The 15,609-nt window shown below is 42.0% G+C and overlaps 1 protein-coding gene across 1 annotated transcript in view; it reads right to left on the bottom strand.

Moving 5' to 3' along the window:
* CRB2 (crumbs cell polarity complex component 2) overlaps positions 1-14,890 on the bottom strand; it is a 189,755-nt gene extending 174,865 nt beyond the window's left edge. Inside the window, exon 1 of the mRNA XM_030207351.1 lies at positions 14,685-14,890. Coding sequence (XP_030063211.1) covers positions 14,685-14,757 — 73 coding nt within the window. The 5' untranslated portion in view covers positions 14,758-14,890. The remainder of the gene's footprint in view (positions 1-14,684) is intronic.
* Between the last annotated feature and the right edge of the window lie 719 nt (positions 14,891-15,609).

The following is a 15,609-nucleotide window of genomic DNA, read 5'->3' as shown; positions in this document are numbered from 1 at the left end:
AAACAACTTTCTTCAAATTAGGATTCATCCCTATCAGGCTTCAATACGTCTCCTCTTAGGCTTCCACAGCTGGCCTCATGAATGTTGCAGTTGTCCGGGTTTTGCCATATCTAAGTGGAACCAATGTTTCAGCCATCATGCTGTAGTTTCTCAGGGTGTGAAGTAAAGTGATGCGGTAGCCGTGTCAGTCCACTTTTAAAGGTAAGAAATAAATCAAAACATAGAAAACAAAATAAGACTTACATGGATAACAAACAATTACTGGGCCCTCTGATGTATATAATTGCTAACATTCTGTAACATATGCACAAACTTGCCACCTAACAATAGGCACCAAGTTATAGAAGTGTCCTTTCAGTTTCTTGGGGATCCAGGAAGTGGTAGCAGAAAATGACTTATGTGGTTTGCTTGAAACTTTGATGTCTTTCCTATTGTGTCTTAGAAGACAAGCTAAATTATAGGGGTGCATATTGGGGAGACCCAGACCACCCACTGCTCAGTTCCCTTGCAAGAATTTCATCTTCAATTTAGATGTTTTGCCTTTCCAACGAAATCTTGCTATTTCCTGTTTAGTTGAGGTCTATACTCAGAATCCAAAGGGGCACATGTTGCAGAACATAAAGCTATCTGGGGAACAAGGTCATGCGAAATAGACTAATTCTGTCATTCAAGAGAGCAGTAAGGAATTCCATATGGTGAACTGTTGCTTGATGCACTGAAATAAATGAGCAATATTATATTTATATAAGTGTTTCAAATCTGATGGAAGTTGAATTCCTAAATAGGTAAACAAATCTGAACAAATCTGAAGCCTTAGCAACTAATCAATTTAAAACCTGAAAAATCCCCATATTCCTGAATACTCTTTAGAAGGGCTGGCAATGATTCTTTATGGTGTGCCTAGTGTACCAAAAGATCATCAACAAATGCAGCTAATTTAAATTCCGAACACCCCACCTGCACCCCTTTAATATCTTGATTGTTTAAACTTTACATAATGAGAGGGTTTAGGGTAAGTACAAATAAAAGTGGTGATAAGGACACCCCTGTCAAGTGCCACATTGAATACTAAAAATATCAGAAGCTATCCCATTTACCCAATGGCATGCTTAAGGGTTACTATATAATTCCATGATTGCATCTCCAAATCTGCCTAGAATTCAAAATTTAATTAAAACAGCATGCATAAATGCCCAATTTATGCGATCGAATGCTTTTTCAGCATTGAAACTAATCAACAAAGATGTTGCCCCTGTGGAATGTACCACTTTCAATGTAGCCAAAATTGTCCTGATATTTTTAACTGCATGATGATATTGCACAAATCCTACAAGGAAAGACTTGATGACCTGAACACATATATCCTGGAGGAAAGGAGAAACGGGTGATATGATATAGACGTTCAAACCTTTTCCAGAGACAGGAAGGTGGTATAACTAGAGGACATGAATTGAGGTTGAAGGGGACTCAGGAATAATGTCAGGAAGTATTTTTCACTGAGAGAGTGGTAAATACCTGAAAAGCCCTTCCACAGGAGATAGTGGAGATGAAAATGGTAACAGAATTAAAAAATGAACGGGATAAACAGAACAGGGCCGTGCCAACACGGTAAGTGAGGTAAGCATGGCAGGGGGGCGCCACTCTCTGGGGGGTGCCGCCGCACCATGCTCACCTCGCTTGCCCTCCCGCTCCCATTGTTCAACTATTGCCCACCCTCTTCTCCCCCCCCCCCCCAACATCCCTTTTCTTTTTTTTTCTTTTTAAATTTACCTTCGTGCCGGTCCAGCAGCGCAGCGTCAGTGAAGGAGGCGGCACTCCCGACGTCTCTAGCCTTCCCTTCGCTGTGTTCCGCCTTCTTCTGATGTCAAGGAAATGATGTCAGAAGAAGGCGGAACACAGCGAAGGGAAGGCTAGAGACGTCGGGAGACGAGCGCCGCCTCCTTCACTGATGCTGTGCTGCTGGACCGCCACGGAGGTAAATTTAAAAAGAAAAAACAAGAAAAGGGATGTTGGTGGGAGAGAAGAGGGTGGGCAGTAGTTGAACAATAGGAGCGGGAGGGCAGGGGAGAGACGAGCATGGATGCGAAGGGGGACGGGAGAAGAGGGTGGGCCAGGCCAACTGGGACATGATGGGAGCGGGAGGACAGAGGAGAGAGGAGCATGGATGCGAGGTGGGGGGGTCATGGAAGGGAGAGAGGGGAATTGCTGGATAGGGATTAATGGAGGGTGACAGAGGAGCATGGATGGGAGGGGCAGGGCTCAGGGAGAGAGGGGAATTGCTGGATAGGGAATTAGGGATGAATGGAGGGCACAGAGGAGCATGGATGGGAGGGCAGGGCTCAGGGAGAGAGGGGAATTGCTGGAAAGGGATGAATGGAGGGGGCAGGGGACAGAGGAGCATGGATGGGCATGGATTGGGAGGGCAGGGCTCAAGGAGAGAGGGGAATTGCTGGATAGGGATGAATGGAGGGGGCAGGGGACAGAGGAGCATGGATGGGCATGGATTGGGAGGGCAGGGCTCAGGGAGAGAGGGGAATTGCTGGATAGGGATGAATGGAGGGGACAGATGGGCATGGATGGATATGGGTTGCAGGGCAGGGCTCAGGGAGAGAGGGGAATTGCTGGATAGGGATGAATGGAGGGGGCAGATGGACATGGATGGATATGGGTTGCAGGGCAGGGCTCAGGGAGAGAGGGGAATTGCTGGATAGGGATGAATGGAGGGGGCAGGTGACAGAGGAGCATGGATGGGCATGGATTGGGAGGGCAGGGCTCAAGGAGAGAGGGGAATTGCTGGATAGGGATGAATGGAGGGGGCAGGGGACAGAGGAGCATGGATGGGAATGGATTGGGAGGGCAGGGCTCAGGGAGAGAGGGGAATTGCTGGATAGGGATGAATGGAGGGGACAGATGGGCATGGATGGATATGGGTTGCAGGACAGGGCTCAGGGAGAGAGGGGAATTGCTGGATAGGGATGAATGGAGGGGGCAGGGGACAGATGGGCATGGATGAATATGGATTGCAGGGCAGGGCTCAGGGAGAGAGGGGAATTGCTGGATAGGGATGAATGGAGGGGGCAGGGGACAGAGGAGCATGGATGGGCATGGATTGGGAGGGCAGGGCTCAGGGAGAGAGGAGAAATTGCTGGACATAGAGGGGAGGGAAGAGAGATGAAGGACATGAAATGAGGGAGAGGAGAAAAACTGCACATGGATGAAGAAAATAGGCAGAAGCTGAGGACCAGAAATGAAGAAGAAAGGAGGAAAGGAAAGAAATAAATGGAAAGGAAGCCCTGGAAACAGAGTTAAGAGGACAGATAGCAATAGAATCAGATACTGGGCCAGCATGATCAGAAAAAGAAAGTCACCAGACAACAAAGGTAGAAAAAAATCATTTTATTTTCATTTTAGTGTTTGGAATATGTCCACTTTGAGAATTTACATCTGCTATCTTATTTTGCAATGTATAGCAGTTTGTTTCTAAGAATATTGCTCACAATTCCTGTCAGTGTGGCAAGTGGTGAGCCATCATTTTCATGGGGGGGGGGGGCCGCCGCCACCGCTGCCAACTGATAGTCTGCAGGGGGGCGCCAGAGACCCTAGGCACGGCCCTGAAACAGAAAGGAATCCTGTTTAAAAGGAATGGATCCAAAGAAGCTTAGCGGAGATTAGGTGGCAACACCGGTAATTGGGAAGCAAAGCCAGTGCTGTGCAGGCTTGTACGGTCTGTACCCTGAAAATGGCAAGGACAAATCAAGATCAGATATACATATGAAGTGTCATCCTTTATGTAATGAGTTTATCTTGGGCAAACTGAATAGGATGTACAGATCTTTATCTATCGTCATCTTCTATGTTACTATATGTTATTTGATGTTCAGCAATTAATTTCAGTAACAGTCATGCGAAATGATTAGCAAGGATTGTTGCTAGTAATTTAGGTTCATGGCACAGCAGGGAAATGGGTCGATATTATTCTGGCAAAGCTGTATCTTTACCTGGCTTTTGGAATACTATTATTTGGGCAAGCCACAGAGAATCAAGCACAGATCTTCTGTTCTATGATTCTATTAAACACGGCAGTTAAGTAGAAATACAACCTCATCTCCCAAAAGTTTATCGAATTCCATTCTATAATCATCCAGGCCTGGTGCTTCATTGAATTTACTTTTACAAATAGCCTAGGCTACCTCCTCTGTTCAGATGGGAGCATTCAAAGCTCGAGATTCCTCTGGGGTCAGATGGGGGGGAGGTAAACACTTTTTAAGTATATATTTGGGGAAAGTTTATTTGTGCAGTCCTGTGTGTATAGATTTCTATAGTGTGTTTTAAAAATGTTCGAGATATGTTTGTCAGAGTGGTCTGGGCAATTTAAATAATTTCTAAGCACCAGAACCCTCCTCAGCCCTCTCCACTGTGCCGATAATCTAGCAAGCAGTTTCCAAGTTTTATTTCAATATTTTTATAACTGGTAGTGATAGTACATTGCTGATTGTCTGGTATGTTGATGCAAGGGTTTGTTTAAAGAAGCCTGCACTGCTAGCAGTTGTCTTTTATGGGATGATGTGGGATTGGTACCACACAGTTTTTGGACCAGGTTACATTCTAACTGAAAAATAGTCCTGTCTCATAATTTTCATTTAATATAACTATTTGTAATAATTTCCCCTTGCAACACCGCTTTAGCCAAATCCAAGTAGAGATTCTTGATTAAAATGTTTGAAATATGCCCATTTCTGTAGAAGATTATCTCTATTCTGATGCAAAATTTAGAGACTAAGAGAAAATCTTCAAGATCTACCCATCTGAATATTACCGTTAGATTGAAATTCAACCCAAATAGGGGCATGATCTGATATTACTGATGGGCCTATAAATGGCTTTTGCACTTTATGAAAGAGGTTTTTATCGACCAACAAATAGTCTATGCGAGAATTAGCCATGTAAACTCTTGAAAGATGAGTAAAATCTCTCTCATTCAGATGAAAGATTCTCCAGGCATCCACTCACTACCTCTAATAATTCACACAACAAGGGAACACCTTTGGTTGTATCAATTTTTTCTTTATGAAGGTTGTATGTTTTATCTAAATCTGGATCCACTACATGACTGAAATCACCGTCAATAAGATATGAATAGAGAGCGCATGTAAATAGGAAAGTATTGTTTTAAAAAATTGTTTGCTATAAACATTTGGGGCATAAAGGTTACATAGGCATACAATATATCATAATGAGTTCAATAATGAATTGATCTTCTGGGTCAACAATGATTGTATTTTTCTCTACTGTCAAGCTTTTATGGAAGAGAATAATCATTCCTGCCTTCTTACCAACTGCAGGTGCATCAATAACCTCCCCAATCCACCAAGTTTTAAATTTTTTGTGTTCTTCTGAATCTAAATGGGTTTCTTGCAATAAAGCTACCATTTTATAATGTTTATGTAAAGTATGGAGTATCTTTCTTTCTTTTTATAGGGGAAGAAATTCCTCATATATTCCAAGAAGAGATCTTTAGCATCGTTCAAGTAATAACACTCATGAGTAAATAGTCAGTGTAAATGAATCTAGAACTGTACAGAAGGCGTTGTCCCAGCCACCAACCCCCCTCTCTTCCTAAGTACGCAGTGTAAATAATTACAATATACAGAGCCCCCCTTATCCTATCACAGTACTGCAGAAACTGACTTCCTAGATAATACTACAAAATAAAAAGCAAACGAGTTCTCCCAACCCCCCTTTCAGCCCTGCCCAATCCCACCGTCCCTCTCCCAATACTAATTACTTGCATTACTCCCCAAACTCAACTTCCACCCCGCCTACCAAACTCCCTACCCCCAACCACATGAGTGTCCAAATCCCACCCATATACCAAAGACAAAAGATCAGATAGAAAAAAAGTTGTCAGTTCCTCCTATTTCCAATCCCGAAGGGGCCACCCTCATTCCTCCCTTCTTAACTTCTTTGTCCACCATCCCTTAATGGGGCTGTCACTTAAGACTCCTCACCCATCAAAACAGTCAAGCTAAGCCTGACAAATTTGCTGTGCCCCATCTCTCACAGTTCCAGCATATTTGACCAAGATATCCAGCAATTCAGCATTCACACCCCTAGAAACCACACACGTTACAAAGCAGTCCAATTATAGGCCAGAACTCTAGGGTATATACACAAACATAATACATACAACAGATGGACATAGTTAGGGATAAAAATATCCAACAGTTTGTGATCTTATGATGAGTCCATTCTCCATTCACTCCACTATGTAAAAGAAAAAAAAATTAAAGTCAACTAACTGCAGGCTTGATTAGGTAAAGCGATGGCTAAAACCAAAAACAAGATTAATCCCTAATTAAATCAAGAGTATGACTAACAAACACAAAACTGTATATAAAGAGAAAAATATCTTAAAATTCACCAACAAAAATTGAAGTTGTCTAACTGTTCGAAGATTATTTTGGTCAGTGGCCTGGACTGAAGACAAAAACAACTCAAGGTGCAACAACCAAAGCCAAAGTTGGCAGCTATTCAAGGATTCTCTCAGGCTAGATCCAATCCTGATGCCAACTCTAAGAGAGGAGCCACCCATAAATTTAACAATAGATATCCACGATTTAAGGCTTCTCTAATAAGTATAAAAACCAAAAGGACCCCGAGTTGTCAAGACGTTTCTTATGGAGTGCGCAGCAAGTCTCATTATCCTCTCAAAGTTATGCAAATTATATTCATCTATATTCTAAGGCATCTGCTGCAAAAACAGAGAAACAATCAATATTGCTCCATGGCCTCATAGAACAATATTTCAGTACACTGCAAACACGAAGAATTTCCTTCCTCCTGCTCTTCCAGCATTATGTGTGTTCATGTCTCTGCCAATATGGAAGGCAGCTTAGCGAGGAAGGCCTTGGCTTCTTCAACATGATCATAAATCTGGGTTTGGCCGTCATGATTGATCCTTAGTTTAGATGGGTACAGAAGGGCAAATTTAATCTGACTTGCAAACAATGTTGAACAAATTGAAGCAAAAGCTCTCCTTTGGGCCTGAACCAGTGGGGAATAATCCCTGAAAGCATAATACATTTTTAGTATTGAAGGTAAGAGTCTGTCCAGCTCATATGGCTAGCAGAATAACATGTTTGTGCACAAAGTACAGTACCCGGAGGATAACAATGCGTGGTCTGCCATTATTTTCCTTCCTCTGCCCCAATCTGTGAGCTCTTTCAATGTGCCATGCCTGCAATTGATCACACCTCTGCAGAGACTGTGATATCCAGAATTCTAAAAATCCCTGCAGTTCACCTTCAGCAATAGATTCAGGTAGGCCCACCGGACAGAGGTTATTTCGGTGAGAACGATTTTCCAAGTCGCCAACTTTCTATTCCAGATCCCATAAATATTTTTGGAGTTTCTCCTGCATTTATTCCGCCACATGGGCCTGGTCCTCCAATGCACTGGTACGTTGTTGCTACACATCTAATTCAAGCCCCATGCTGTCCATCCGCTCATGCGCTTCCTCCATCCTATCATATAATTATCTGAGCTTCTTATCTTGCTTTGCTTCCACAGACGCCATGATCAGAGCCGCTAGTTCCACTGTCCAAAACGAGCTCACCGGAGGACTGACTGGGCTTTGTGGATCTACCACCTAAGAATCAGAATCACATGGCTTCCATTTTTCCTTCATCACTGATTTAGAGGTCATTCCCACAGCAGACAGCTTCTGCAAGTTGTGCTTTACAGACCCCAGCTTATCAGACATCAAGTACACTACCAGGGTGTCTGAAAATGTGAGGGAATCACAGTATATTTAGACTAACTGGAGGGCTTGGAGGAGCTAAGCAGATCAGCTACCGCTCCATTTCACGGTGTCAAAACTCCATCTAAACTCAATGTAAACTCAGCTACGTTGTGTTCACCACATCTTCTGCCAACAAATTTCATAATTTAACTGTGCACCGAGTGAATACTTTCCCCGATTTATTTTTATAGTGTCACCTAGGGATGTCTTACTAAGCCGCTCTGGCTTGGAATTCTTTACCATCTTTCATTCTTCAATAAAGAAGTTCTCTCCTATTTAGGAAAGCTTTAGAAACGTTTTTTTATTTGAGAAATATATCTTATCAAAAGAACAGGATGATTTGTTAAATAGATTTTTAGCAATGGTTGTGAAGACTGACAAATTGTAATTCCTGGATTTTGTTGTAGTCATTCTTATGTTATCCGCATTGAACTTTGATGGTAATGCTATATGACATGTAATGTAATCTATTATCTTAATGGTGTGTCCCCTAGTCCTAGTCTTAGTCCCTTTCTCCATTGCCCTTTATACCCCAATCATGATTTTATATATCTCTCCTGAAGACTAGATACTTGTTCAACATTTCCTTGTAGTGGAGCTGCTCCACCACATTATGATTTGGGTCATCCTTTTTGGAACTTTTTCTAATTTCACTGTATCTCTCTGCCTATTTGTGATGCCATAATGTGGCTCTGTTCTATATGGTGTTACTTTGCTCTGATGGTGTCTTCACATTCCTAATATAACCTAGCAACCAAAAACAAACAACCACAGAACCTGAGGAAGAACCATCATATCCTGAGATGATGGATATGCAGAAAATGAACAAAAAAAATACCCCAGTGTGGGGAGTAATTTTAGGTTCTAACCAGCTACCTCTCCAACTTAACTGCATGTGCATGCGGATTCTACTTTGTCAGCGGTGCTGCAACCTTTTAAGAAAATAAGAAGCCAGCATAGCTGCTTTGCCCTTTCAACCGGTAGCCATGGCTACTGACAAACAAAGACTGCCCGCTGCTCCCCTCTTGCAGCTAAGTTTTAAGAAATGCAAAGCAGGAGAAAAAAAGAGGAAAAGTTAAGGGAAAATGAAAGCACTGAACAAAAGTAAGCACAAATAAAGTGAAAACCACCTCTAACAATGGATTTCAATCCAAGTCACAGGATACTCCACGTCTGCCTGTATGTTTTCTCAAAGTGGGCTGACCATGTGGTTCAGTGGCAATGTGTGCTGCCGGAGCTGGGTTGCTGTGGCAGCGGCATTCACAGCCCCTGAGGAAGTCATCATGTAATAGCGACATCTGGTGGCCATGAGGATATAAACATTGAGGGTGGGAGAGAACGGTTACAAAGGCCTATAATGCTACAATCCAACAAAGGCTTTTTCCAACTGAGCTGTAAGCCAAAAAAAAAAAAAAGCAGGAGGAAGCTATCAGACCTTAAAAAAAAAAACATGCGTGCTTCGTAAACCAAGAAAGACATTCCGAACCCAAAACAACCAAATGTGATCATGCCTTACACCAGAAGGCTTTACCATGCAACACATGGTGTGCCGCTACATGTTGCAAGCCAAAGTTAAGGGCACTGATACTTCAACACTAATTATCCATTAATGATCACAGCCAAGGGCATTTTCTTAGTTAGTAAACAATTTTTAAAAAACAAGGGCTTGAGAGTTTTCCTGTGCTTTTTTTTTTTAGCTGGAACACTGATGGCAAGATTTGAAGGGCTTTTGTTGTAATAAGAGAATAGAGTGTGTAGTTCTTATAAGCACCTCCTAGTTAGCCACTCCCACTAACAATTTAGGTAATTGTACAGATTCTCCTCAGAAATCCAGGCGGGCACAGCATAAATGCACCACCTGAAGAGAGGACTCTGAACAGGAATTCTTCACCAATTGGATAGCTGGGGTGGGGAAAGGAGGGGAGAAAAAAAAATCTGCAAACCTTCTGTTCCAAGGGAAAGGTATTATGAAATAAAACATTTTGGGCCCTGTTTACTAAGCTGCGCTAAAGGCGCATTAGCGTTGGTAGTGTGCACTAACTGTGTAGGCGCCCACAATGTTCCTAAGGGTGCCTACACAGTTAGGGTCCTTTCAATGCAAAAGCAAGAAAGACCTAGTAATAAACTCAAAGAAAGAGTAGGCTACAGTGCCAAGAAATGGAGATACTGATATTCCTCCAAATTCTGTATATAGCACCTTAAGTTGTGCGCATTAATTTGGCTGTATGGCCACATTGCATGCACACCTTAATTAACAAGTCAATCAGTGCTAATTGGTACTTAACCAATTAGCAGCACTAAATGGTTTTAATTAGAATTTACGTGCACAACTTTCTAGGTGTATTCTAGAATGCGGTGAGCTTTAAACGTCTCTATCAGAGAGGAGACATGATAGAGACGTTTAAATATCTCAAGGGTATTTATGTATAGGAAGAGCGCCTTTTTTAAATGAAGGAGAGCTCTGGAATGAGGGGGCATACGACAAAGTTAAGAGGGAATAGGCTTAGGAGTAACCTAAGGAAGTATTATTTCACAGAAAGGGTGGTGGAGGAGGCGTGGAATGGCCTCCTGGTGGAGGTGGTGGAGTTGAGGACTGTTCCAGAATTTAAAAAGGCATGGGATAAGCATGTGAGATCGCTTAGGAACAGGAAGAATTAGGGGTTACAGAGGATGGGCAGACTGGGTGGGTCATATGGCCTTTATCTGCCGTCATGTTTCTATGTTTCTATAAATTCTCATGTATGCACTTGAAAAGGGGCAAGGCCATGGGCATGAAATGGGCAGGTTGGAGGCATTTCAAAAAACTATACGCACTATTATGGAATATACGCGTTCGGTGCCTAACTTAAGCGCAGGTATTTAGGCCAGGTTTTAGGTGCTATAAATGGGTGCACCTAAATTTTAGTCATATGAATGGCGCATGAGCGTATTCTATAAATATATAAGTTTGGGTGTCGTTTATAGAATCACACTAACTGCGTGGTTTTTCAGCACTGATTTTTAAGGCACCATATATAGAATTTGGCCCACTGTGAAGAGTTTAAAATGCTTCAGCTCCAACAGAACTTATATTCCACGACTAGTATTTTCAGTTCATTTGCACAAATCAAGAGAAAATACATTGTTTAAAAAATAATTATCAATGGAAAATATGGTCTGTGCAGTTCACTGCACTTTGTTACTATCTTTCCATAGTCAAATGACTATCCAGCAGAATTCCCAATATTTTAAATTCTGTTTCAACTCTCAGGGGAGCATTTAATCCAGTAATATTACCACCACTACTACTACTTATTATTTTTATAGCACTACTAGATGTACGCAGCACTATACACTGGACATTAAGAGCCAGTCCCTGCTCGACAGAGCTTACAATCTAATTAGGATAGGCAAACAGGACAAATAAGGTGGGAATGATAAAACATAGGTACTGAACAAGTGAGTAAGGGTTAGAAGATAAAAGCAGTTCCAAAAAGGTGAGCTTTTATCAGGAAAAGGTGTGGTTACCATCAAGTTCCTAAGTTCCTGATGGTAATCACACATTGTACTGATATTACTGGATTACATTTTATGTTAGATAATGCTCCCCTGAGAGCTGAAACAAAATTAAAAATATTGGGAATTCTGCTGGATAGTTGACTATGGAAAAGCAGTCATACCAGGTGTATTGAGGAAACTGAGACAAATTCATCATTGTTTCAACAGAGAATTTTAGGTTGCTAGTTCAATCGCTGATTTTATCCCAAATAGATAACTGTAATGTTTTATACGTAGGTTGTGCTACTTTGGTTAGCAAAATATTACAAACTATACAGAATGTAGTTGCCAGATTGTTTTGTCCTAAAAGAAAATACGAAAGCGTACGCCTGTTTTTGTTGAACTGCATTGGTTGTTTGAGGCACGAGGAATTTTAAAGCTTTGTACTTTATTTATCTGATATTACAGGGAGCAGGACCAGATTGTATGATCGATTGGATTGGATTTCCCAAGCTTAAGGACAGAAGATATATAGGAAATTATTCGGATTTGATATTCGTCTCCCCGCGAGGAGTAAGATACAAACACAAGGCCTCGTTGAAGGGCCCTTTTACAAAGCAGTGGTAAGCCCACCGCGGGCTTACTGCATGCCAATCTGGAGCTACCACCAGCACAACCACCAGTTCCACCCCCAGTGCGTGACATTTCCGCGAAAAAAAAAAAAGATTTCCGCAGGCACTAACCCGGCAGTAATCAGGCAGCACCATGCACTACCTGGTTACCGCCGGATTAGCATGGGAGTCATTACCACCACCTCAATGCTTGGTGGTAAGTGCTCCCCCTCACCCACATGGCCACACAGTAAGTGAAACCTTACCACATGGCCATTTCTCTTTTTGGCCTCTTCACCTGCTGCAGTAAAAAGGGCCTCAGTGCTTGGTAAAAAGACCCCCCCCCCCCCCCCCGCCCCGACATATTTATCAGCAAAATGGTGACATTCTATTCCAATTCAGACAAGGTCTATTCCACTTTTTTAAGATGTTTCACAGAGCCCTGAAAACTTACCTGTTTGAAAAGTATGTTTTAACTACATTTTAAGGAAAATGTATTTGTATAGAAATTTGGATTGTATTTGTTAGTAATTCCTGGATATGTCCAGTTATCTTTTAAGTACATCGCACTGAACTCATTTGGGTAAGTTGTGATCCACAAAAAATAAAGGGGGTCCTTTACAAAGGAATGCTAGCGTTTTTAGTATGCGCTAATGATTTGTGCATGCTAAATGCTAGAAATGCCCATAGGAATATTGGGTCATCTCTGTTTCATGCATGCTTATTTTTAGTGCGTGCTAAAAATGCTAGCGCACCTTTGTAAAAGAATCTCTAAGTACATAAATAACATAATAAATGATGGCAGATAAAGACCTGCATGGTCCATCCAGTCTGCCCAGCAGTCACATTCATTAATGCCACACTGGGAAAAGACCAAGGGTCCATCGAGCCCAGCATCCTGTCCACGACAGCGGCCAATCCAGGACAAGGGCCCTGGCAAGCTTCCCAAACGTACAAACATTCTCTACATGTTATTCCTGGAATTGTGGAATTTTCCCAAGTCCATTTAGTAGTGGTTTATGGACTTGTCCTTTAGGAAACCGTTTAACCCCTTTTTAAACCCTGTCAAGCTAACCGTCTTCACAATGTTCTCCGGCAACGAATTCCAGAGTTTAATTATGCATTGGGTGAAGAAACTTTTTCTCCAATTTGTTTTAAATTTACTACACTGCAGTTTCATCGCATGCCCCCTAGTCCTAGTATTTTTGGAAAGCGTGAACAGACGCTTCACATCCACCTGTTCCACTCCACTCATTATTTTATATACCTCTATCATGTCTCCCCTCAGCCGTCTCTTCTCCAAGCTGAAAAGCCCTAGCCTCCTTAGTCTTTCTTCATAAATTAAATTAAAAATAAAGGTTGCTGGCCAGGGCTCATTTCTTATTCACTTAGGGGTCCTTTTACGAAGATGCAGCAAAAGGGGGACTGCGCTGGCACTGGCATGTGTTTTTGACACATGCTGAGGCACCCTTTTACCACAGCAGGTAAAAGGCAGGTCTTTGTTTTTTTTTCAAGACATGGCTATGCGGCCATTTGGGGGGGGGGAGCGCTTACCGCCAACCCACTGAGGTGGCAGTAAGGGCTCTCTTGCTAACCAGGTGGTAACCAAGCAGCGCGTGGCACTGCCCGATTATCGCCAGGTACACAGGCACTACAAAAATTGCAATATTTTTGCAGCACTGGAAATGGGGCACGCTGGGGGAGAGAACTACCACTGGGCTGCTGCGGTAGCCTGGCGGTCCTTCCCTTTTAGCGAGCGGTAAGCTCATGTTGAGCTTACTGCTGCTTCATAAAAGGGCCCCTTAGTTTTAAAGGATGAAATCACTGCATCATGCAACATTAACTGGGAAAGTACCTCAACAGAACAAAGCAAATTCCAGTTTGGGATCTCAAGTTCAGATATTGCACTATTTTAAGCCCTCCCACCATTAAAAAAAATGCATCATTTGTAGTTACAGCATTCTTTTCTCTTTCATGGATTATTTTCCTGGTTTACTGTACATATCATCTTGAGAATAGATTGCTACAATGTTCATTCAGCATACCTGCAGGTTACCTGACTTCAAATATTCCAAGAATTACTCAGAATTCTTGCACATCCCTGGAAGTGGGCACATTTATAGATGAATAATTGTGCAATCAAAACTCAAAAAGGTGCTACAAAAAGAGAATTAGAATTGTTCTGCATTCTATCAGTCTCCCTCCACAGTGTCTTTATTTTTGAAATGAGCGCATTCGAGTAACGGATCTTTATTTTTTTTTTCAGAGAAGGCAAGAAAATATTCTGGGTAAGTGAAATGGTAACACTGGTGGTAGACTTCACTGGTAACTCTGGAGTGAAATAGAATTCTGCAAAACATCCCTGCTTGTAGTAAATCTTCTCTGTAATCATTACCAAGTAGAGTTAGCAGCTATACGTATCTATTATACACAATCCCACATGCTCGCATTCACCCCTCTACCTGCTATAAACTTAACACAGTTGTTACGTTGGAAGACGACCGGTCCCCAAAGCTTTTCTAATCCATTGGGCATATAAAACATTTAAAAAATCAAATCAAATAAATAAATGCACTCTTTTATAATACACCCAAACGCTAGAAACTTTTATAGTACATGCTAAATTGTCTTCTTTTTTTACAGCTACTCAAAAGACAAAAATTCTGCTACCCACGCTTGTACACGATATATCGCACCATCACTTCAATCCAAAATGATGTTACAAATCTTTTTGTCATAGCACTATAAACCCAGCAGTAAAGAAAAAGGGGGGGGGGGGGGGAGAAAAAACTTACCCCAAATGAAAAGTGAAAGTAGCAGAAGCGTAACGGTATTGTATAATCCGGTATTCTCTCGCTTTATTCCCATAGTGACTACTGAACCGTCAGGCCTGTTAATGATTTCAAATCAAACTCTTGGTGTGGATAGATCCTTGCTTGCTTCCCTGACATACTTCTGGGAATCCTTTCTGAAGGTAGCAAATGAGCTCAGAGGCACTTCATGCTCTGCCGACTGGGGGACTAGCACTGGAGCTGTGGACAGAGTCTCTGTCCACTTTGAAACTCTTAATTTGCATCAGAGGGAGGGAGAGAGGCAGAATCTGGGGAGTGGACTCCAAGGAATGGATTTGGAAATCATCTTCCTCAGACACTTCCAGCAATCAATCATTTCTTACCTTGTGTATTTTTTCGGGACATTAATAACACACACATTCCGATACGTTTGTTTTTACCCTCTTAATAACTAAGTGCTGCTACACAAAAGACAGATTATAATCACCTATTTATTCAGCCTGGAGGACAAATAATTATGTCTCTACCTAACATACGACCAATATTCAGAAGAGGCTTATTATACATGTAGCAGCTGCTACTAAAGGTACAAATTCCCTATCTGTGGCTTTTCAACATCACTATACATATACCCCAGGATTCTATATAGCGCACCTAGCATTGCACGCCAAAATCCAAGCGTATTCTGTGCCAACGTGAATAACTTAATTGGCTTAACAAGCCAATCAGCCTTGTTAACAGCACTTAAGCAATAATGAGCACTAATTGGCAATAATTAGAAGTTACATGCATAACTTGCTAAGCGTATTCTGTAATGCACTGCACCTAAATTCTAATGCGTACAGGCAAAAAGGGGTGTGGTTATGGGTGAGGAAATGGGCCTTTCATGGGTGTTCCAAAATTTACATACACTTATAGAATATGGCTC

Source organism: Microcaecilia unicolor, chromosome 6, assembly GCF_901765095.1.
Source record: "Microcaecilia unicolor chromosome 6, aMicUni1.1, whole genome shotgun sequence".
NCBI lineage: Eukaryota > Metazoa > Chordata > Amphibia > Gymnophiona > Siphonopidae > Microcaecilia > Microcaecilia unicolor.
Note: the sequence above shows the minus strand (reverse complement) of the source record. Positions and strands in the feature narration are given on the sequence as shown.